The sequence below is a fragment of the Nycticebus coucang genome, chromosome 4 (genome assembly GCF_027406575.1).
Source record: "Nycticebus coucang isolate mNycCou1 chromosome 4, mNycCou1.pri, whole genome shotgun sequence".
NCBI classification, from domain to species: domain Eukaryota; kingdom Metazoa; phylum Chordata; class Mammalia; order Primates; family Lorisidae; genus Nycticebus; species Nycticebus coucang.
The window spans coordinates 89,580,045-89,605,880 of record NC_069783.1 but is presented as its reverse complement, the minus strand read 5'-3'; the positions used below and the strand labels follow the sequence as shown (position 1 = coordinate 89,605,880).

The window sequence follows — 25,836 nt, the reverse complement described above, 5'->3', positions numbered from 1 at the left end:
TTGAACCTATAGTTAAACTTCTGTGGTACACTTAAATTATGTTGATAAAAAAAAAAAAAGAATATACTTACCATGCTTTAAACTTCTTTCAGAAATAATTTAATTAATGGTCTTGACAATTTTTCACAGCCCACCTAAGATCCTCTCATGGATCATGGATGGCACACTGGTTGAAAATCAGTGCTCCAGTGGTACGTCCCTTCCCGAGGTTTTTCATACTACCTCTGTGGTGAGGGTGCTCTAATTTATATTTCCATCCCAGACATTTTCTCACATCTCCAGATTCTTGTATCTAACTTTCATTTTTGCTGGTCCACTGAGATGCCTCCCTGATTCTCATTCATGTGTCAGCGCTGGAGCTTTCTCCACCAGCAGACTGCTCCTTCAGGCCTCTCCACCCTGTCAATCCCACACCATCTACTTGCTTGTCATAGGCCACCTCCCTCTTTCTCAGGCATATCCTCCTCTTGCCAAGCCCTCCACACAGACCCTACACCATCAGCTGCTCTCTTCTCTCTCCCTCTCTCTCTCAGTACATATGGTCTATGATTTGTTCAGCAGTTAGAATCATCTTTTAAAAACACAAATCATCTTACTCCAAAGCTTAGAATTTATTTTTAACTTTACATTGCGCCTAAACTAACATAAAATGAATCCCCAAGATGGCTCCTGAAGCTGCAAGTGATTTGACCCCTGACTGCTCCCCAACGTTCTCTTTGAGCCACGCTCCTTCCCCAACCACCTGCAGCCCAGCCTTCTTCTGTGCCCCTTCGTGCCTCAGGGTGTCTGAGCAGCTCTATCAGACCCTTCCTAGCTTGGCTGAATTCCCTCCTCCAAGGTTCCAAGTTAAACAAGGCTTTGAAAACCTTCTGTGGCATCCAAGTTGGAAGATGCTTCTCTTACTATTTTTTTGTTTTCTCACAGACACCCCAATGTTTTCTGTTCTGGAACTTGCCACAGACTTTTCTTACCGTTTTTTTTTTTTTTTTTTTTGTCTACCTGATCAATGCCTGTCTCTCTTATGAGGCCGGGGCCATGTCTGTGGTTCACTGTAAGGTTCACACAGTGCCTGAGACACAGGGAGCCTTGGTGTGCATTTGGTGATGAAGGATTTTCTCCCTCCCACAGTGCCTGAGACACAGGGAGCCTTGGTGTGCATTTGGTGATGAAGGATTTTCTCAGGTCATAAATCCTGAGAGTGCAGAGCAATATCAACAGGGTCACCTGAAAACATGTGGCAGGGTGGGATAACCCATCATTATGTCCTCTGGAACCTGAACTCTGAATCAAAGACCTAGCCCAAATCTTGGCTGCTATAGAAGGTATTGTAGGGAATTGCCACACCTGGTTCCCCACCCATCCAGGTTCTCCACCACAGGGAACAGTGGAGATATATACAGATAAAGTTATACAGCTCTAAGGCACAGAGGGCAGGTTAGCCTCTATATTTTTAATTGGCCCTCCCCTAACAATTATGTAAGATTGATTTCATCTGTTTCTTCTTCTTCATATTAACAAAATTTGCCCTCAATTTGTTTAAAAGGGAGGAAGAAAGCCTGTTTCTAATTTGTTCTGATACATTTATTAAATGTAATCATACAGAAAAAAAAATTCAGCAATGTTAAAAACAGCAGGAAAATATTAAACTTCCCTTGTACAAAGTTTGAATCATAAAATATGTTTTGCGGGGATCTCACTGAAATAGGCCACAACCTTAGTGACTCTCACAATTAGTTGCTAAAAGGCTCGATGTAACCCAGAAGGCAGAGAGCAGGGTAACCGTGTACTGAACGTGAGCTCTCTTCATGGGGTGGGGTTCTGCTTACTTTCTTCTGGATGAATCCTTCTTCTTCCAAACTCCCTTTTCTCCCAGTTCCCCCCACCTCAGTAAGAATAGGGAGTATACACATAAATGCCCCTGTGTAGGAGTCTGATGTGGAAAGACGCAAAATGTCATTTTGTAACAGAAACCTAAGGTGCTATCAAGTGCTTGGAGATGATGGCTTAGAAAAAGATTTTCTCAGACTCCAAAATATTTGTTCATGTTGGAGAAGCCGCTAACATTGACTTAACTCTGGTTATGAACAAATCAGATTTGAACAAACTTCACATATACACTGTGTTGGTCCTCTAGGGCTGCCTTACAAACTTCCATAGACTAGGTGGCTTAAACAACAGGAATTTATTTTCTCACATCTATGGAGGCTGGAAGTTTAAGATCAAGGTGTGGGCAGGGTTGGTTCCTTCTGAAGCCTCTCTCCTTGGCTGGCAGATGGCCGTGTTCTGCCTGTGTCTTCAGAGGGTCATCCCTGTGTGTGTGTCTGCGTCCTATACTCTTCTTACAAGGACGTCAGCCATATTGAACTGGGGACACCCAATTACCTCCTTCAATCTTAGTTCTGTAAAGGTCCTATTTTGAAATATAGTCAGATTCTGCGGTACTGTGGTTTGGGACTTCGGCATATGAAGTTTGAGGGACACAATTCAGCCTGTAATGTGCTTTCTATACTGTTTTCATAGTCCTTTCCGAAGTAAATTTTCAGTTTTCATCTGAGATATACTGAGGGCCAAATGATCAGGTCCTGCAAGGGAGAGATTCCCACCAGACAAGTACACAGTGAGAGCCCAGCCCAACCCACCCCAGAGAGGCCGCAGCAGCCACGCGTCATCCCTGGGGAGCCCCACAGGCCTGGCTGGTAGGCCAGTCTGTGAGCAGAGCTGTCCGTGGCAGCTGGAAGAACCACGATTCATTTGGTGTCCCTCCCACTGTAACCAGCACCACCTCAGCTGAGAAGGCGGGTGTGTGCTGAGGGAATATCTGTGGCCCCCAGTTAAAACCAAGACAGTTCTGAGGCTTGGAGAAATGAGACAGAATCCTCAGGGAGTGAGGGTGTCTGAGGGCTGGAGGTCAGAGGGAAAATGCCCTGTGGCAGGAGTGGGCATGGTTATTTCCCCAGAAAACTTCAGACTCCTCTGGACAACACCATGGGAAGAGTATGTCCCTTGGTATTGGGGGCACTGAGGAGGCAGAAGCAGATTCTCACTGAGGACATTTGACTCTGGGAGGGATGAATTTGGGAGAAGAAAGTATGGTACCTAGCCCAACTCCCTGTAGAGGGGCCCCCCGCCCTGTCCAGGGCCTATCACTCTTTTCTACCTAATACAAAAATGGACTCAGTCCAGATACTTCATCCTGGCTTACCCAGGCCTACCAGCCTACTCCAGGCAGATGAGGCTCCTGAATTAGTTGAAGAACACAGACAGAGGGGGCTTTGGGGACAACAGGGCAAACCTCAGGATCCAGCCTGGTGGAGTGAGGACACTTTCAGACTGGCTTGAGGCCTTACCTGGGTTTTGAAGAAGGATCAGGATTGCAGGACCTCAGCTCACCACAGCAAAATGTGTAGCAATAAAAGCATTTTATTTCTTCCACATTTTTGAGCATTCAACAGCTATGTCTCTAGATTTAACAGCCTCTGTTCAACGTGGTAGATTTAGTGTTCATCTTTTTCCACACCAGAACTTGAGAGTGATTCAAGAACTTTCAAACACAGTCTCTAAGCCTCACTTTCTTCATCTATAAAATGGCGTAATGCCTACCTCACAGGACAGTAGTGAGGATGAAAAGGATTAAGTGAGATAAATGAAGTTTGTATAAGGCCCCAGCATAGTATCTGGCTTATAGTGGGCACTTAATATATGATCAAATTAGAAGGATGAGGTGAATCAGCTCCAGTCTGGGGGAGGGGAAGCACTCTGAGCCATGAATACCTTCTATCAGAACCTGATTTCCTGCGGGTTACTCATAAGGTGGGTTTAACTCTGTGATTTGGGGGTGGGAAGACATAAACTTCTGGTTGGATATGTCACTGATCTATTTATCTGTAAATAAAATCAATTTCACCTTATGAAAGTAATTAAGAATCCTGTGGGGTTTGTGATGAAGACTCCCTCACTTCTGTACACCGCCGGTAGTGACACCGTCCAGCAGATCATGATGCTGTGGGGCAAGGAACAGTGGCTGAGCCCTAGAGGGTGGCTTTCCTGTGGGAGCAGGGCTGATGCTCAAAGCTTTCAAGGCTCTGCAGGCAGTAGGACTCTGGAAGACCAGACTTCTGGGACCCTTGGGGGCATTTTCAGAAGGGAAGCAGGTCTCCTTTGGGGTGCCTGGGGATTGCAGAACACGACTCCTGTGGGCCCATTTGGTTTGGAAATTTTAGCAGGGGAAACCTGTCATTTCTTATTTGGAGCTAAAAGGCTAACTGTAAGTGCTTCTGAGAGAAGTAACAACACGGTGGTTTACAACAGACTTTGGCAGGAGTGATTTGTGGAAGTGAATTTGGACAATGGGAAAGGTTCAATGAGCTGGAAGGTGCTGGTGCAGAGGCCTTCAGAAGGGGAAGGACCTGGGGCCAACCAAAGGCAAGCTTTGCTTCCCTTATGTTTTGCTTGGGGCAGGCCCTACTTTCCCTTGAGCAGCTGATTCTCCCATTTGTGTGCAGAAGCACTACCCACACCTGGAAAATAGCAGTGGCTTATTGCCATTTGAATAATGATTTCAGGGAGTTTTTAAAAAAGCAAAGCAAAGAAAAAAATCAGCTGGAGTGTGGATTTATGGTGTTGAGTATTTGAGGATATTAAGATGCAGAGTGACAAATGGCAATTTAAGATTTTTCTGTTACTTCCCACGAAGTTTTGTAGGTACACTGCTAATTTTTAGAAAGGTTGTCAGGGGTAGGGAGCATCATTCTCCTGCCTGTGGTTAAGTGTGATCACTAATATCTTGACTTTTATTACAATTCATAAGATTTGGAAGAAAGAAAAAAATAGTATAATGCATTGAAATATTTCACATCCATGCCAGTATTGAAATATTTTGGAGAAATGTGACATGCCTGTTTTTGAATGTTTTTACTGCCAGTTAAGGTAAGACCCAAAATAATACTTAGGAACCACAAGCTAATATGAGTGATCTAAATTTGTACAGTAGTTATGCTGGGAAGGAAAAATATGGTTATTTCCTTCTTTTTGATTTTATGTATATTTTTTAATTTCAAAGAAAATGTTCATCCTGTAAAATGATGGGTTGCACATTCAAAATGAGGGTTTCTTTTTCCTTTTTTCTGCAATAGGGATACATGATGGAAAACCGAATCTCAGGCTTAAAGTGTGACACAGATGTGTTTGTAACTTTTGAAGGTGACAACATTGTTATGCTTCAGGTAAGATTCAGAAAATGTTCTTTTTAAATGACATAATTTTCAAGATCAGGAGTTATCCAGAAAGCAGATAACTGTGTTTTATCTTTATCCGATGTCTTTATTTAACTGGCAGGTGCTTTCCCATTAGACACTTGATATTTGCAGTGACTAAATGGAGGATTAAATTATCTCTCTCTTAGCTGGTCTTTGATATTGAATTATATCTTGGCTTGGGAAACTACTTGTACATATTAAGTAAGATCTTAAATATGTAAGGGCCTCAGAAGAACAGGCAAAAGACATGAAAAACCCATTTACAAAAGGACGATAGCTGATCTGCCTCACTAATGACCAGGAGGAGGCATATAAGGAAATATCGCAATACTGTTTTATTTGTTTTATCAAATTGGCTCATGTTTAAACTTAAAGTTTAAATATGCTGAAGTCCTGGTGTTAGTGAGGGCACAAGGGGCCGTCCTCTCACATGCTGATATTGGACTATGTGTAATTTGACTTCTAGGACACTATTCTAAGCTAATAAACTTAAATATAGAAAACTTTAAGGCACAAACATTTTATCAGTACATTATTTATTATAGCAATAATATGGGAATCTAGGGCGGCACCTGTGGCTCAGTGAGTAGGGGGCAGGCCCCATAAACTGAGGGTGGCGGGTTCAAATCCGGCCCCGGCCAAACTGCAACAAAAAATAGCTGGGCCTTGTGGCTGGCGCCTGTAGTCCCAGCTACTCGGGAGGCTGAGGCAAGAGAATCGCCTAAGCCCAAGAGCTGGAGGTTGCTGTGAGCTGTGACAGCACAGCCCTTTACTGAGGGCAAGAAAGTAAGACTCTGTCTCTAAAAGTAAATACATACATACATGCATACATAAAATGATAATTATATGGGAATCTAATTTCCAACAATAAGAAAATAATTATACTGTATAAATCATATTCTGGCCATTCAGTGGGGAAATTATATAACCTTTAAAATTATACTTGCAAAAGTTACATTTATAACAGAAATTAAAAACTTACAATGGTAAGTAAAAATGATACAAAATTATACAGTCTAATATCGCCTGATGATAGGGTTAGGGTTATTGGCTAATGTGTGAAAGTGAATAAATGTGTCATTGGGTAATTTTGTCACAGGGTGAACATCATAGAGTGTGCTTACTCCAGCTTAGATGGCATAGCCCACTGTATGCCTAGGCTAATGGCATAGGCTATTGTTTTCTCATAGGCTACAAACCTGTACCCCATGTTACTGAACTGAATACTGTAGGAACCTGTAACGCAATTTTTATATTTAAGTAATTGTGCATCTAAACATGTCTAAGCATAGAAAATGTAATATGTTGCACTATGACATTACACTGGCTACAATGACTGTAATGTCACTAAGGAATAGGAATTTTTCAGTTCCATTATACTCTTAAGGGACCACAGTTATAGACCTGTTCATTATTGACTGAAATGTCATTATGCAACTACTTACTGTATATAGTAAGTGATCATAATTTGGGGTTTTTAAATAAGAATAATAGGGACTTTTGGCCTGTTAAGATAGAATAGCCCCATTCTCACTGATCCTCCCAATTACCTGGAACCAATGAGGTGATGTCAAGTGGAGCTCATCACCGATGTGCTGACCCACCCTGAGCTGAGTTCCTACCCCCACCTGACATCAATTAGACTGAAGTGTGAGTGGAGAATGGTCATCGTTCTATATTCTCCCAGTCTGTGGTGTTGGTGGGTCCATGAGGAGCAGAAGTTCCACACCCACATGATGAGAGGAAACTAGACCAGGCAGTGCAGAGCTGAGTTAGGGTACTTTGATTCTTCCCCTCTCTGCTCCCTAGTCCCCAAAGGGGACATTGTTGAAGAGCTGAGTCTCCAACCGTACCTGGGGTCAGTAGAATGAAGCGGTAGAAAGTGGGGTAGTTAATACTCTGCTTCCCCTTCCCTTGGTTTTAACAGGAGCAGGTGAGGAGCTGAGACTCTGCCTCACCCAGCATCAGTGAGGCACAATTAGGTGGTAGGAAGAGAGCTGACTCTCACCCTGCTTCCCCACTTCTGTATCCTGGTGTCGGCAGTGTAAACAGGGTGCTGAACTTATACCTGGACCAGTCTGCAAAAATGAGTCAGTGTTCCTCTTTCATCAGGGAGGTGTTGGTGGGATTCAGCAGGAAGGTGAACACACCCACCAGGACCTTTTGTTATATTTCAAGGGTAAATGCAACAGCATCTCATAATATATTATCCAAATACCCCAGATGCAATAGAAAAATCACTTGCCGTAAAAGAACCAGGAAAATTACAACTTAAGTGAGAAAATTAACAGATTCTCACACAAATAAATTTTTAAAAATATCAGATTTATTTGACAAAGATTTTAAAGAATCCATCATAAAAGTGCTTCAAAGGTAATTACAAATACTCTTGAAACAAATTTTAAAGATAGAAAAATATCATCAAAGAAATATTAAAAAAAGAGACGAAATGCAAGTTATAGAATTGAAAAATATGAGGACTAATGATAATAGTTCTTATAGTTCAATATTAATAATCAATAATTAATGATACCAATTATTACTTTTACACATGAAATAATAATTTTCCAGAATGACCCTAATAATAGAGTGGATATGAGAGAGAATGCAATTAGTGAACTTGAAGACTGATCAACAGAATTTACCCAATCTGAAAAACAGAAGGAAAAAAAATGAACGGAATTGAAGGGTTCTGTGGAACAATAACAAAACTGCTAGCATTTGGATTATTAGAGTAATCGTAAGAACAGAATTGTATTGCTCAATATATAGAGGGAATACTTCAGACAAGTGTATTTAAGAAGCAAGGAGGGTGAAGAGGCCTAACTGTAAGTGAAGTTTCTACACTGGTGGGGTGCCATTGCTCATGCCTGTAATCCAAACACTCTGGGAGGCCATGGCTGGTGGATTGCTTGAACTCAGGAGTTTGAGATCAGCCTGAGCAAGGAAACCCTGTCTCTACAAAAAATAGAAAAACTAGCTGGACATTGTGGTGAGTATCTGTAGTCCCAGCTACTCAGGAAGCTGAAGCAAGAGGATTGCTTGAATACAGGCATTTGAGGTTGCTGTGAGCTATGATGATGCCACAGCACTCTTCCCAGGGTGACAGAGTGAGACTGTTTTAAAAATTAATAAATAAATAAAAATAATAAATTTTCCACATTGCACTCAAAGTGGTAAAATGTCAATACCACTAGACTATGATGATAGATACAGATATATAGATAAATTGACAGATACATATACAAAATATAATATATATAAAAATGTTTATATATAAATAATAAAACCGTACAACATGTTATTGTGACATACTGGGAAAAATCCTAATAGAAATGAAAGAAATAGACAAATCAACAATTATAGGTGGAGACTTTAACATTTCACTCTCAGCTATTGACAGAACTACTAGACAGGAAATCAGAGAGGGTGTGGAGAAATGAACAACACAAGCAAACAGCAGGATTTAATCAGCATTTACAGAGCGCCCAGTCCTACAATGGCAGAATACACATGAAAAGACACAGAAAAGGTCACATGATCATATCCACTTATGCAGAAAAAGCATTTGACAAAATATAACAAATATTCGTGATAGAAACTCTCAGCAAACTAGGAAAGAAGGGAATTTTCTCAACTTAAAAAAAAGAGCATCCTGGGCGGTACCTGTGGCTCAAGGAGTAGGGCACTGGCCCCATAGACCAGAGGTGGTGGGTTCAAACACAGCCCAGGCCAAAAACTGCAAAAAAAGAGCATCTATAAAAACTATTGCTAACATCATGCTTACTAGTGGAATGTTGAATGCTTTTCCCTCAAGCCTGGAAAAAAGCAAGAATGTTCACTGTGAGTACTGTTATTCAACATAGTGCTGGAAGTTTTAGTAGTGCAATAAAGCAAAAAGAATAAATTAAAGCCATAGAGTTTAGAAAGGAAGAAGTAAAACTGCCCCTCTTTGCACATTTCATGTCTGTCTACAAGAAAATTTCAAGATATCTACAAAAAGAGAAGGTCAGGTGTGGTGCCTCACTTGGAAAGGCCAAAGCAGGAGCATCACTTGAGCTCAGGAGTTCAGAGACCAGGCTGAGTAAGAGTGAGAACCTATCTCTACAAAAAATGGGGGAAAAATAGCCAGCAAAGTTTTTCTGTAGACATAGACAAGCTTATGGTAAAGTTTATATGGAAAGGCACAGAATAGAATAGCTACAATAAAATTCTGGAAAAAAAGACTCAAATGAGAGGAGGGGCTGCTCCCAGTGTTAAGACCCTAGGTGTAGCTGTAGTCACCAGTACACTGCGCCACTGGTGAAGAGATGGACACCTGGGCAGATGGACCAAACAGGAAACCCAGCCACAGACCTGTGCAATTTTTGACAAAGTTGGAAGGCCCTACTGATTTTTGACAAAGTTGGAAAAGCAATTCAATGGAAGAAAGACAGGCTTTTTAACAATTAGTGCTGGAATAATATAGAACAGTCAGTCAATGAAAGGAACCTCAACCCCCAAGTCTCCTACATTATAAAAAAAAAATGAACTCAAAATAGATTACTGACTTTCAGGTAAAATGTAACATTATAAAACTTTTAGGAAAAAACTTAGGAGAAGATCCTTGAAACCTGAGACTGGGGAAAAAGTTCTTAGACTTGACATCAAAGGTGTAATTCATAAAAGAAATAATTGATTAGGAGATTAAAGATGGCGGCCGAGTAACAGCTTCCTTGCAACTGGGAACAGCGAGTCTGGGGAGACAAGACTCCAGGCATTTCTGGCTGGTGGGATCTGCCTATAATCATCCTTTTGAGGATACAGGGAGCCAGCAAGGGACTTCTGGACCCCAAGAAGAGGACAAAAACAGTGGAAAACTGGCAAGTGGTTGCGTGTGTTCGATCGACCTAATCACGCTGGCAACCGTAAGTATACGCAGCAGTGAGACTGCAAACCGGAAAGGCCTTACCTGTGAACTGTTTCGGTGTTCTTGGACTTGGCATTCAGTTGAACTGCCTTGAGGAGAGCTTGAGCAGGAGTGTGGAGAACTTTGGGCATTGTCTGGGGCCCCAGACTGAGCCACTGAGCTGGGTGCAGGAAGCCATTGCAAAAGAACTGCCCCAGCAAGCTCTGCCCTCAGGGTCTCAGAGCAAGGATTGGGTGGGTCAAAGTAACCTACTGACTGAGCAGCCTAAAGGCGGGGGCTGAGCTGCCCTACAGCCTTAATCCTTAGGGGCAGAGTGAGTTGGTTTTGGCACACTGGAGCCTTGGGCTGTTGCCCTGGGTAGAGTGCCGTGACGTTACAGCTCATAGCAACCTCAAACTCCTGGGCTTGGCTCCGCCCAGACTTCCATAAGGGCTGTCCAGCGACTCCCGACCAGTGACCCACACCCACCAGGCTTCCACATTCCCTGACCAGGAACTGCGGGAGCCACACAACCCTGCGTCCTCACTCCTGTGTCCTCCCAGCTTCCACACTAGCCCGTTCATCTGGACAGGGACTTTGGTAGTTGCGTGCCCTTTGGAGCCCTCCCTGCCTCTGCGCAGAGCTCTTCTCCTGGCCAGAGACTGCTGGAGCCTTGGGCTCTCTGTGCCAAAGTCACTGGGCACCTGGCACTCCCAGAACCATGCACACCACCCCCAGCCCTGTTGCTGGATCCGGGTGTGTCACAAACCGGAGCTGCTTCCACAACCAGAACTCCCTAGCTAGAGCAACCCCAGAGGAACTACACAGGGACACTCCCTACAAAGATTCAGCAACAATAGAGTGATCCCGCTGGGGTCTAATCTTGGAGAGACACCTCCCCAACTCTGAGGACAACTCTGAGGCAATGGTGAAAAACAATCATGAGGCAAAATCAACAGAAAAACTCTGGCAATATGAATGATGAGAGTAGATCAACTCCCCCAAGGATCAATGGGGCAGAAACAGCACAATACCCCATGCCCAAACAAATAGCTGAGATGTCAGAAATTGAATTCAGGATCTGGATAGCAAATAAGATCAAATTAGAATTCCAAAAGTTATCTCAAGAATTCAACAGATTCAAAGACCAAATGACCAAAGAATTCGACATATTGAGATAAGAAGTTGCATCCCTCAAAGATCTGAGAAACACAGTAGAATCCCTCAGTAACAGAATGGAGCAAGCAGAAGAAAGGATTTCTGACATTGAAGACAAAGCTTTCAAACGCTCCCAAACCCTCAAAGAAGAAGAGAAATGGAGAGCAAAAACAGACCACTCTCTCAGAGAGCTCTCAGATAATTTGAAGAAAACCGATATTCATCTTATAGGGATCCCCGAAAGTGACGAAGTGGCTTCACAAGGCACAGAGTCTCTTCTCCATGAGATTATGAATGAGAACTTTCCAGATATGCCAAGAGATTCCGAAATTCAGATAGCAGACAGTTTCAGAACTCCAGCACGACTCAACCCAAATAAGACATCCCCCAGACACATCATAATCAATTTCACTAAAGTTAATATGAAGGAGAAAATTCTTAAAGCTGCCAGACAAAAGGAAACCATTACCTACAAGGGGAAGAATATCAGAATCACTGCAGAGCTCTCTGCTGAAACCTTTCAAGCTAGAAGAGGATGGTCATCGACTTTTAATCTCCTAAAACAAAATAACTTACAACCCAGGATCCTGTACCCAGCTAAACTGAGCTTCATTTATGATGGATAAATTAAATACTTCAAAGACATTCACATGTTGAAGAAATTTGCCACACCTAAACCAGCTCTCCAGGACATTCTTAGACCTATCCTCCATAAAGACCAGCGTAATTCTCCACCACAAAAGTAAACCCACCCAAAAAATTTTTGATCAAATTCCAATTTTCACAGTCACAAAAGGATTAAAAATGTCCCCCGGTCTCTTGAAAGGCTTATCAATACTCTCAATTAATGTGAATGGTCTAAATTGTCCTCTAAAGAGGCATAGGTTGGCGGACTGGATACAAAAACTCAAGCCAGATATCTGCTGCATCCAAGAATCGCATCTTACATTAAAAGGCAGATATAGACTCAAGGTGAAGGGATGGTCATCTATATTGCAGGCAAATGGAAAGCAGAAAAAAGCAGGCATTGCAATCCTGTTCGCAGATGCAATAGGCTTTAAACCAACCAAAATAATTAAGGATAAGGATGGACACTTCATATTTGTTAAAGGTAATACTCAATATGATGAGATGTCAATTATTAATATTTATGCACCCAACCACAACGCACCTCAATTTATAAGAGAAACTCTAACAGACATGAGCAAGTAGATTTCCTCCACTTCCATAGTAGTTGGAGATTTTTTTTTTTTTTTTTTTGTGGTTTTTGGCCAGGGCTGGGTTTGAACCCGCCACCTCCGGCATATGGGACCAGCACCCTACTCCTTGAGCCACAGGCACCGCCCAGTAGTTGGAGATTTTAACACCCCTTTAGTAGTCCTGGATAGATCCTCCAAAAAGAAGCTAAGGAAAGAAATCTTAGATTAAAACTCAACCATTCAACATCTGGACTTAACAGACATCTACAGAACATTTCATCCCAATAAAACTGAATACACATTCTTCTCATCAGCCCACGGAACATACTCCAAAATCGACCACATCCTAGGCCACAAATCTAACCTCAGCAAATTTAAAAAAATAGAAATTATTCCATGCATCTTCTCAGACCATCATGGAATAAAAGTTGAACTCAATAACAACAGAAACCTGCATACCCATACAAAAACATGGAAGCTAAACAACCTTATGCTGAAGGATACATGGGTTATAGATGAGATTAAGAAAGAAATCACCATATTTTTGGAACAAAACAACAATCAAGACACGAATTACCAGAACCTCTGGGATACTGGAAAGGCAGTCCTAAGAGGGAAATTTATAGCACTGCAAGCCTTTCTCAAGAAAACGGAAAGAGAGGAAGTCAATAACTTAATGGGACATCTCAAGCAAGTGGAGAAAGAAGAACACTTCAACCCCAAACGCAGCAGAAGAAAAGAAATAACCAAAATCAGAGCAGAATTAAATGAAATTGAAAACAAAAGAATTATACAACAGATCAATAAATCCAAAAGCTGGTTTTTTGAAAAATCAATAAAATAGATAAACCATTGGCCAACCTAACCAGGAAAAAAAGAGTAAAATCTCTCATTTCATCAGTCAGAAATGGTAATGATGAAATAACAACAGACCCCTCAGAAATTCAAAAAATCCTTAACGAATACTACAAGAAACTCTACTCTCACAAATATGAAAATATGAAAGAAATTGACCAATACCTGGAAGCACGCCACCTACCAAGACTTAGCCAGAACAAGGTGGAAATGTTGAACAGGCCTATATCAAGTTCTGAAATAGCATCAACTATACAAAATCTCCCTACAAAGAAAAGCCCAGGACCAGATGGCTTTACGTCAGAATTCTACCAAACATTTAAAAAAGAACTAGTACCTATATTACTAAACCTCTTCCAAAATATAGAAAAAGAAGGAATATTACCCAGCACATTCTATGAAGCAAACATCATCTTGATCCCCAAACCAGGGAAAGACCCAACAAGGAAAGAAAATTATAGACCAATATCACTAATGAATATAGATGCTAAAATACTCAATAAGATCCTAACAAACAGAATCCAACAACACATCAAAAAAATTATGCACCATGACCAAGGCGGATTTATCCCAGAGTCTCAATATACATAAATCTATAAATGTAATTCAACACATAAACAAATTTGAAAATAAAGACCATATGATTCTTTCAATTGATGCAGAAAAAGCTTTTGATAACATCCGGCATCCCTTCATGATCAGAGCACTTAAGAAAATTGGTATAGAAGGGACATTTCTTAAACTGATAGAGGCCATCTACAGCAAACTCACAGCCAATATCGTATTGAATGGAGTTAAATTGAAATCATTTCCACTTAGATCAGGAACCAGGCAAGGTTGCCCATTGTCTCCATTGCTCTTTAACATTGTAATGGAAGTTTTAGCCATTGCAATTAGGGAAGAAAAGGCGATCAAGGGTATCCACATAGGGTCAGAAGAGAGCAAACTTTCACTGTTCGCAGATGATATGATGGTATATCTGGAAAACACTAGGGATTCTACTACAAAACTTTTAGAAGTGATCAAGGAATATAGCAATGTCTCAGGCTACAAAATCAACACCCATAAATCTGTAGCCTTTATATATACCAACAATAACCAAGCTGAACAAACAGTCAAGGACTCTATTCCTTTCACAGTAGTGCCAAAGAAGATGAAATATTTGGGAGTATACCTAACAATGGACGTGAAAGATCTCTACAAAGAGAACTATGAAACTCTAAGAAAAGAAATAGCCAAAGATGTTAACAGATGGAAAAACATACCATGCTCATGGGTGGGAAGAATCAACATTGTTAAAATGTCCATACTGCCCAAAGCAATATATAATTTTAATGCAATTCCTATTAAAGCTCCATTGTCATACTTTAAAGATCTTGAAAAAATAATACTTCGTTTTATATGGAATCAGAAAAAACCTCGAATAGCCAAAACATTACTGAGCAATAAAAATAAAGCAGGAGGAATCATGCTACCAGACCTGAGACTGTACTATAAATCCAAAGTGATCAAAATAGCATGGTACTGGCACAAAAGCAGAGAAGTAGATGTCTGGAACAGAATAGAGAACCAAGAGATGGATCCAGCTACTTACCATTATTTGATCTTTGACAAGCCTATTAAAAACATTCAGTGGGGAAAAGATTCCCTATTTAACAAATGGTGCTGGGTAAACTGGCTGGCGACCTGTAGAAGATTGAAACTGGACCCACACCTTTCACCATTAACTAAGATAGACTCTCACTGGATAAAAGATTTAAACTTAAGATACGAAGCTATAAAAATACTTGAAGAAAGTGCAGGGAAATCTCTTGAAGGAATCGGCCTGGGTGAATATTTTATGAGGAGGACTCCCCGGGCAATTGAAGCAGTATCAAAAATACACTACTGGGACCTGATCAAAGTAAAAAGCTTCTGCACAGCCAAGAACATAGTAAGTAAAGCAATTAGACAGCCCTCAGAATGGGAGAAAATATTTGCAGGTTATACCTCCAATAAAGGTCTAATAACCAGAATCCACAGAGAGCTCAACCGTATTAACAAGAAAGAACACATAACCCCATCTCAGCGTGGGCAAGGGACTTGAAGAGAAACTTCTCTAAAGAAGACTGACGCACGATCTACAAACACATGAAAAAAAGCTCATCATCCTTAATCATCAGAAAAATGCAAATCAAAACTACTCTGAGATATCACCTAACCCCAGTAAGAGTAGCCCACATAACAAAATCCCAAAACCAGAAATGTTGGCATGGATGTGGAGGAAAGGGCACACTTCTACACTGCCTGTGGGAATGCCCACTAATACGTTCCTTCTGGAAGAATGTTTGGCAAATACTTAGAGACCTAAATATAGACCTGCCATTCGATCCTATAATTCCTTTACTAGGTCTATACCCAGAAGATCAAAAGTCACAATATAACAAAGACATCTGTACCAGAATGTTTATTGCAGCCCAATTCATAATTGCTAAGTCACGGAAGAAGCCCAAGTGCCCATCCACCCACGAATGGACTAGCAAATTGTGGTACATGTATACCATGGAATACTATGCAGCCTTAAAGAAAGATGGAGACTTTACCTCTTTCATGTTTACATGGATGGAGCTGGAACATATTCTTCTTAGCAAAGTATCTCAGGAATGGAAGAAAAAGTATCCAATGTACTCAGCCCTACTATGAAGCTAAATTATAGCTTTCACATGAAGACTATAACCCAACTATAGCACAAGACTATGGGGAAAGGGCCAAGGAAGGGGAAGGGGAGGTTTTGGTGCAGGGACGGTAATGGGTGGGGCCACATCTATGATGCATCTTAGAATGGGTACAGGTGATTGCACTAATGTACACAGCTATGATTTAACAATAAAAAAAGCAAAAAAAAGAAAAGATGAAAAAAGAAATAATTGATTAAACTGGATTTCATCAAAACTAAAAATTGGTATTCTGTGAAAGACTCTGTGAAGAGGATGGAAAGACAAGCTGCAGACAGGGAAAGACATCTGCAGATGACACAACCAGGAAGGGACGTGGGTCTAGAATACAGAGAACCCTCAAAACCCAGCAGTGAAAAGCAATTGCACTAGAGAGCAGTTAAGACATTTCACTGACACAGGTATGCTGATGGCACGTGAAAATACATGCCACTTTAGTCATTATGCAAATCAAAACTCCTACAAGATATCACTACACTCCTATCAGAATAGCTAAAATAAGTAAATATTAATAATGTGTAATGCTGACAAGGAAGAGTAGCCTGGATCACTCATCTGTTGCTGGTGGGTATGTAAAATGTTGGAGCCACTGTAGAAAAAAGTACAGACGTTTCTTAGAAAGCGAAACGTGTTAACACTGCAACCCAGTAATTACACTCTGGGGTATTCCCTCTGAGAAATGAAAAAATAATGTTCACACAAAAGCCTGCATGTGAGTGTTCATAGCTGCTTTACTATGTGTTCCAAATAGCCGAAAAGTGGAAACAACCTAAGTGTCCTTCAACAGGGAGTGCTTAAAGAACCCACCATGCACCCACACCATGGACGATACATGGTGGTGAAAAACAAGGAGCTGGTGATGATGTGACTTGGAAATTGGGTTAAAGAAACCAATCTTAAAAGGCTACACACTGTAGGATTCCACTCACATAACCATTCTTTAAATGACAAAATTATAACAATGGAAATCAGATCAGTGTTGCCAGAAGTGATGGAGAGAAAAGAGGACACGGATGGGGCTAAAAAAGGTAGCTTTCAGGAACTTGTGATGAAACTCTTCTGCTCCCTCACTGAGATGGTGGTCACACAAATCTACACAGGTGATACAATTGCAGAGAATTAAACATACACATGTGTGTGTGTGAAACCACATAAATTCGGTGGATTTTACCAATGTTGTTTTTCCTAGTTAGGATGCTATTAAATACTGCACTGAGTGCTACCTCTGGGAGAAACTGAGTGAAGGGTGAATGGGATCTCCAAATTATTTCTTGCAGCTGCCTTATTACAGTTGCATTCTTGCAAATGAATTTACAATTTTATAAGAAAATGTTGGAAAAGGAGAAATAAGACAAAAATCTATGCATATGTAAGTTTAGAAAGAAATAGAGCAAAACACTGATGTCTCTACCCTGCATCTTTATGTTGTAAGGGCTCTGGGTGAAAGAATATTCTTTCCATTTTTGTGTATTGTTAAAATGAGTTGTAATGAGGATGGCTGCTTTTTTTTTTATTGTTGGGGATTCATTGAGGGTATAATAAGAGGTTACACTGATTGCATTTGTTAGGTAAAGTCCCTCTTGCAATCATGTCTTGCCTCCAGAAGCTGTGGCACACACCAAGGCCCCACCCCTCTCCCTCCATCCCTCTCTCTGCTTTTCCTCCCCCCCATGACCTTAATTGTCATTAATTGTCCTCATATCAAAATTGAGTACATAGGATTCATGCTTCTCCATTCTTGTGATGCTTTACTAAGAATAATGTCTTCCGCTTCCATCCAGGTTAATACGAAGGATGTGAAGTCTCCATTTTTTTAATAGCTGAATAGTATTCCATGGTGTACATATACCACAGCTTGTTAATCCATTCCTGGGTTGGTGGGCATTTAGGCTGTTTCCACATTTTGGCGATTGTAAATTGAGCTGCAATAAATAGTCTAGTACAAGTGTCCTTATGATAAAAGGATTTTTTTCCTTCTGGGTAGATGCCCAGTAATGGGATTGCAGGATCAAATGGGAGGTCTAGCTTGAGTGCTTTGAGGTTTCTCCATACTTCCTTCCAGAAAGGTTGTACTAGTTTGCAGTCCCACCAGCAGTGTAAAAGTGTTCCCTTCTCTCCACATCCACACCAGCATCTGCAGTTTTGAGATTTTGTGATGTGGGGGATGGCTGCTTTTTATAATGCAAGAACTGCTAACCAAAAGAGGAATTCAGGAGAGGCAAGATGGCTGACTAAAGCCAGCTTTCCACAGAGGCTCCCATCCAGAAGGAAAGTAAAGGACAGAAATTTAGCAAGTAACCTGGTGGATTAGAGCTGCACCAAAAGAGAAGTTTGAAGAACGCATATCAACCCTGCTGAGGCGAGCTGCAACCCTGAGGATACAAACAAAAGGTACAAAATCCATTGCCAAGCAGACGGGAGTCCCCTCCCCCATGAGAATGGCTCGGAGTATCCCATAAACAAATGAGCACAGTTCAAAAGTCCTCCCATTATATCCCATGGGAGAGACCCACTAAAAACTGGACCTACTTCCCCTACTAGGGTGCCATGGCACTCTCCTGCCAGGCATAAAACTGTATAAAACCTTATATGTTCTCTACCTGCAATTCTGAGCTCCCAGCACTCCCCTCCACTCTCACTCTGAGGTCTGGAGGTTTGTCCCTCAGGAGTCCAGATTCTTGGGTATTTTCTTGAGAGGTGTGCACAGAGCATGGACTGCTGCTGGTCAGTGCTGATTCTGTGGCATGGGAGTGAGGAGAGAACAGTTGGCTGAGAGGGAACCACACAGGAGCGGCGGTGCCCTGAGGCACAAAATAGAAGCAGTTTTTTGGCAACAGTAGGGCTCACCCTGGATATTCTGGAGTAACACCCCCTGTCTCTCTGGGAAACCAGGGGAGGCTGGGCATTTTCTCCAGTGGCAGCCACTGATGGAACAAATCTGGGATGGAAACGCAGACCCTGTGAGTAAAGGGTTTGCCTTTACTGAGTAAAGGGTTGCCTGAGGTGGGACCAGCCTAGGTGGAGTGTGGGGACTAGAAAATGCACACGCAGAGCTGGAAGATTCCCAGGGTGGGGCTGAACCATAGGACCACTTTACTGAGCCTGGGATGTACTGGCCCTCAGGGGACCATTAGCTGAGACAAAGGAGGGCAGGAAGCTGGAACTGACAGCTAACTGTGCTGTGAATACAAACTACAGCCAAGACCGGGCAGCAGCACAGACAGGGCCTGAGGCTCAGGTTCTGTGACCTCAAAACAGCTTCTCTTCTGCAGGGGAATTTAGCAGGGACAGAAACAAATTCTTCAAAGTTGTTCTGTTCTGTCAGTAACATCAATCAGAGATGGGCCTGGAACTGAGTGAACAGGCCCAGCCTCCATTAAGCACCCAAGATTGTCAGGCTTCACCTCACCCTGCCGGACAGTGGCAGAGAGCAGCGGCCTGGTTGAGGAGACATAGATCTCCCTGTGATTCAGGCAGGTGCAAACCCCTGGAGTATCTGCTCACTGGAGGCAACTGGGTGTGACAGAGGTGCAAGTGGGAAAGGAGGCATCAACTCTCCCAGACTAATTTATTTTCTGGGTGTGTCCTCCGGACCTCATGGAGCACCAGAGCAAGTCATATTAGACTTGTCCACAGACCCCTATGATCTAGTTGCCAGAGACCTTTTAAACTCTCCCACCTGAGATAGGTGCTGACTGAGACAATTGATTTGGACGTTTTGGACTGGGCCAATTGCCCAAGGACTATCCAACTGGTACCCTGGGTGTGTGGTTGTAGAAAGGTTTGATTTCCCTTTTCCACTTTTTGCCTGTAAGGGGCAGTGTGACTTAATTGCTGGTATTTCTCCACAGCTGAGACTTCAACCCAGAGTAACTGATTCACTAGGGTCAGACAGAGACCAGCTGAAAACAAGACAGAGCCAGTTAGCCCCACCACACCAAGCAGGTCCCCAGTTTCTCAGGCCGTAGCACTGTATGGATCCTTGGCAAAGCTCCAGGGGAAAAGGTACAGACACCAGTCCCACCTTTTGGGCAAAGGGCTGGTTAATCACTACTCCTGGAGCCCCGAACCCAACTTTTCTTTATCCACTCATCTAGTCACCTGGTGTAAAATAATCATGGGCCAGAATCAGAGGAAAAACTCTGGTAACATGAATAACCAGAGTAGGTCAACCCCCCCACCAAGGAAAAATACGACAGACATAACTGAAGATCCCATTCATAAACAGATGGCCGAGATGTCAGAAATCGAATTCAGAAATAGGATTGCAAACAAGATTAATAGAATAGAGGAAAAGTTAGAATTAGAAATTCGAGGAGCAATTCAAAAGTTCTCTCAAGAATTCAACGAATTTAGGGATAAAATCACCAAAGATTTTGACACATTGAAGCAAGAATTTGGAGCCTTCAGAGATCTGAAAAATACAGTAGAATACCTCAGTAACAGAGTGGAGCAAGCAGAAGAAAGGATTTCTGACATTGAAGACAAAGCTTTTAAATGCTCCCAAACTCTCAAAGAGGAAGAGAAATGGAGAGCAAAAACAGATCATTCTCTCAGAGAGCTCTGGGATAATTTGAAGAAGTCTAATGTCTGCATCATTGGAATCCCTGAAAGTGATGAAGTGCCTTTGCAAGGCACGGAGGCTCTTCTCCACAAAATTATGAAAGAGAATTTTCCAGACATGCCAAGAGATTCTGAAATTCAGATAGCAGACAGTTTCAAAACCCCAGCACGACTCAATCCAAATCAGACATCCCCCAGGCACATCATAATTAACTTCACTAAAGTTAATATGAAGGAGAAAATTCTGAAAGCAACCAGACATAAGAAAACCACAGTCTATAAAGGGAAGAATATTAGAATGACTGCAGATCTCTCTGATGAAATCTTTCAAGCCAGAAGAGGGTGGTCATTGGACTTTAGGACTTTTAGTCTCCTAAAACAAAATAACTTTCAACCCAGGATCCTGTATCCAGCTAAACTGAGTTTCATTTACAAAGGAGAAATTAAATACTTTAATGACATTCACATGTTGAAGAAATTTGTCATAACTAAACCAGCTCTTCAGGATATTCTCAGACCTGTCCTCCATAATGACCAACACAATATTCTACCACAAAAGTAAACTCACTCAGAAACTTTTGATCAAACTCCAGCTTCCACGGTAGCAAAAGGATTAAAAATGTCCACTGGACTTTTGAAAAACTCAATACCCAAAATTTAATGAGGCTTATAAATATTCTCCATTAATGTGAATGTCTTAAACTATCCTCTAAAGAGGCACAGGTTGGCTGATTGGTTACAAAAACTCAGGCCAGATATCTGCTGCATAAAAGAATCTCATGTTACCTTAAAAGATAAATATAGACTCAGGGTGAAAGAGTAGTTGTCCATAATTCAGGCATATGGAAATCAGAAAAAAGCAGGTGTTGCAATTCTATTTGCAGATACAATAGGCTTTAAACCAAGAAAAGTAAGGAAGGATAAGAATGGTCACTTCATATTTGTTAAGAGTAATACTCAATATGATGAGATTTCAATTATTAATATTTATGTACCCAACCAAAATGCACCTCAATTTATAATTTTACATCATGACCAAGTTGGTTTTATCCCAGGCTCTCAAGCTGATTCAATATACGTAAATTTATAAATATAATTCAGCACATAAACAAATTAAAAAACAAAGACCGTATGATTCTTTCAATTCATGCAGAAAAAGCTTTTGACAATATCCAGCATCCCTTCATGATCAGAACACTTAAGAAAATTGATATAGAAGGGACATTTCTTAAACTGATAGAGGCCATCTACCGTAAACCCACAGGCAATATCGCATTGAATGGAGTTAAATTGAAATCATTTCCACTCAGATCAGGAACCAGACAAGGTTTCCCATTGTCTCCATTCCTCTTTAACACTGGAATGGAAGGTTTAGCCATCACAATTAGGGAAGAAAAGGCGATCAAGGATATCCATATAGGGTCAGAAGAGATCAAACTTTTGCTCTTCACAGATGATATGATTGTATACCTGGAAAACACCAGGGGTTCTACTACAAAACTCTTAGAAGTGATCAAGGAATACAGCAGCGTCTCAGGTTACAAAATCAACATACATAAATGGGTAGCCTTTATATATAACAGCAGTAGTCAAGCTGAAGAAAGAGTCAAGGACTCTATTTCATTCACAGTAGGGCCAAAAAAGATGAAATATTTGGGAGTTTATCTAACAAAGGACATGAAAGATCTCTATAAAGAGAACTATGAAACTATAAGAAAAGTAGTTGCTGAAAATGTTAACAAATGGAAAAGCATACCATGCTCATGGCTGGGAAGAATCAACATTGTTAAAATGTTCATACTACCCAAAGCAATATACAATTTTTATGCAATCCCTATTAAATCTCCACTGTCATACTTTAAAGATCTTGAAAAAATAACACTTTGTTTTATATGGAATCAGAAAAAACCTCAAATAGCCAAGACATTACTCAGAAATAAAAAAAAAGCAGGAGGAATCACGCTACGAGATCTCAGACTGTACTATAAATTGATAGTGATCAAAACAGCATGATACTGGCCCAAAAACAGAGAGGTAGATGTATGGAACAGAATAGAGAACCAAGAGATGAACCCAGCTACTTACCGTTATTTGATCTTTGACAAGCTAATTAAAAACATTCAGTGGGGAAAAGATTCCCTATTTAACAAATGGTGCTGGGTGAACTGGCTGGCGACCTGTAGAAGACTGAAACTGGACCCACACCTTTCACCATTAACTAAGATAGACTCTCACTGGATTAAAGATTTAAACTTAAGACATGAAAGTATAAAAATAATAGAAGAAAGTGCAGAGAAAACTCTTAAAGAAATCGGGCGAATATTTTATGAGGAGGATCCCCAGGCATTTGAAGCAGCTTCAAAAATACACTACTGGGACATGATGAAACTAAAAAACTTATGCACAGCCAAAAACACAGTAAGTAAAGCAAGCAGACAGTCCTCAGAATGGGAGAAGATATGCAGGTTATGTCTCCGACAAAGGTTTAATAACCAGAATCCACAGAGAACTCAAACGGATAAGCAAGAAAAGAACAAGTGATCCTATTGCAAGCTGGGCAAAGGACTTGAAGAGAAACTTCTCTGAAGAAGACAGGTCCATGGCCTACAGACATATGAAAAAATGCTCATCATCCTTAATCATCAGAGAAATGCAAATCAAAACTACTTTGAGATATCATCTAACTCCGGTAAGATTAGCCCATATCACAAAATCCCAAGACCAGAGATGTTGGCGTGGATGTGGAGAAAAGGGAACACTTCTACACTACTGTTGGGAATGCAAATTAATACATTTCTTTTGGAAAGGTGTTTGGAGAACACTTAAGGATCTAAAAATAGACCTGCCATTCAATTCTATAATTCCTGTACTAGCTATATACCCAGAAGACCAAAAATCACATTGTAACAAAGATATTTGTACCAGAATTTTTATTGCAGCCCAATTCATAATTGCTAAGTCATGGAAAAAGCCCAAGTGCCCATCGATCCACGAATGGATTAATAAATTGTGGTATATGTACACCATGGAATATTATGCAGCCTTGAAGAAATATGGAGACTTTACCTCTTTCATGTTTACATGGATGGAGCTGGAACATATTCTTCTTAGTAAAGTATCTCAATAATGGAAGAAAAAGTATCCAATGTACTCAGCCCTACTATGAAACTAATTTATGGCTTTCACATGAAAACCAGTTATAACCTAAGAATATGAGGAAGGGGGAGAGGGATATGAGGGGAGAGGGGAGGATGGGCAGTGGGAGGGTGATTGGTGGGATCACACCTATGGTGCATCTTACAAGGGTACATGTGAAACTTACTACATGTAGAATATAAATGTCTTAACACAATAACTAAGAAAATGCCAGGAAGGCTATGCTAACCAGTGTGATGAAAATATGTCAAATGGTATATAAAACCAGTGTATGGTGCCCCATGATTGCATTAATGTACACAGCTATGATTTAATAATGAAAAAAAATAAAAAGAAAAGAAAACAAAAGAGGGATTCAGGCATTTTTAGGACACTATTCAGGGATCTGCACAGTCCATTGAGAAGGAGACTATCACGTGGTTCTCAGCGGCAGCTCTTCTCCCCCCCGTTATTCTTGTTTTTAGAAATATCCATAGTAAAGCAAACTATATGGGGAGAATTAAGATTGGCAATTAAACTTGTGCTAGGTTAAAGTTGGTCTGTTCTTTTGTCTCCCTCCTGCCTAAGTGTTGTAACAAAACCACTTCTTAAGAACATTCAGTAATTCAGACATTCTACTAATTCGCATTCTTCATCTCATCTGATGATCTAAGCGTGTGAATTTTTTTGAAAACTTTCTTATTGGAAATATATTTTAAACTTCAGCATCCCTTGACCCTGAAGTTGTGACTTAGTGCTTTATTGCAAGTTCCTGTTTGTGGGCATTACAGAAAGGCTGTTTACTTTGTTACGGGAGTGGTCACAATTTCTAACTGTGAACAAAAGTGGAAGCCAGGGGAGAAATGGCCTCCTTCTGTTTTTCATGTAGCAAGGAGTGTGCAGAATGAAAGGCGGAGCTCTGGTCCACAGACAGTAGAAACACATGGGGATGCTGGAGGGTGTGTACCACCACGGAGAGGCAGAGCGCCCTGTGCACCGAGGACACACACACGTGCTCCAAGACCTGGGCTGAGGACGGAACCAGGGGACGTCTTGGTTTCATAGTCTGCTAAGGAGATCACTAGAGCTTTTGAGTCCAGACTGTGTGAGTCTTCCTTGACCATTTTGCCAGATAAATATCTTCCAGGCATATACTGGAAAAATGCTACCTCAAGCCATAATCCAGCTGCAAACACTTCTTGTATAAGTAGTGTGTGCTGGGGGTCGCCAAGGCCACCCACAGGATTGATGATTTGCTAGAACTCACAGGACTCATGTATAGTTGTCCTGTTATTATTTATTACAGCAAAATCTTATGTAAAATATGCACATACATGCATAAATTGCAAAATCAGCAAAGAGAAAAGGCACATGGGCTAAAGTCCAGAGGAAATCAATGGCAAGTTCCGAGAGTCTCTGAGAGTCCTCTTTCAATGGAGCCAGCCAGGACATGCTTAATTACCTGAGCAACAAATTGTGACAACATGTGCAAAATGATGCTTATCCGAGAAGCCTGCTAGCCACTCAGCACCCAAGGTTTTTACCAAAGTCAGGTAGGCACCCTCTGCCTAGTATCAAGTTGCAGACTTTCAGAAGAAAAGCCGGTGTTCAGCATAAATTACCTGGTTTGGGCACAGTAAGGGGATGCTGGGACCCCTCTCCCAATCCCAGTTCCGAGGATGCCAACCAAGTGCCTCCTTGCCAAAGAGCGCAACCTCAGGCCTGCCGTGTTAACTTCTGTCTACACGAGGTGCCACATGATGAGGCTATGCCCTTCCTGTTTGTGTTGCTAAGAAGAGGGAAGATAAAACTTGGTGTTGGTGTTGGGGGAAGCATCAGAAGGAAAGTAGCAGACAGCAAAACTTGCAACACAAATAGGAGGACTGGACTCTGACAGAGGGACTTCTGGTTGGGGGTGACAACGTAGGCACCCATGCTGTGGCTCCTTCCTTTTCAAATCCCACTGAAGTGACTAGATAAGAGTACTCAAAGGGATTAGGTCTGCAATAGCATTGACAGGGAGAGGAGCCTTCAGAAGACCAAGGATTTTTATTAACTTCTGGAGAATG

At 41.3% G+C, this 25,836-nt stretch overlaps 1 protein-coding gene across 1 annotated transcript in view; it reads left to right on the top strand.

The window, feature by feature from the left end:
- The window catches only part of ACOXL (acyl-CoA oxidase like), a 395,512-nt gene that overhangs the window by 239,796 nt on the left and 129,880 nt on the right, over positions 1 to 25,836 (top strand). The window contains exon 13 of the mRNA XM_053588707.1: positions 5,133 to 5,222. Coding sequence (XP_053444682.1) covers positions 5,133 to 5,222 — 90 coding nt within the window. The remainder of the gene's footprint in view (positions 1 to 5,132; positions 5,223 to 25,836) is intronic.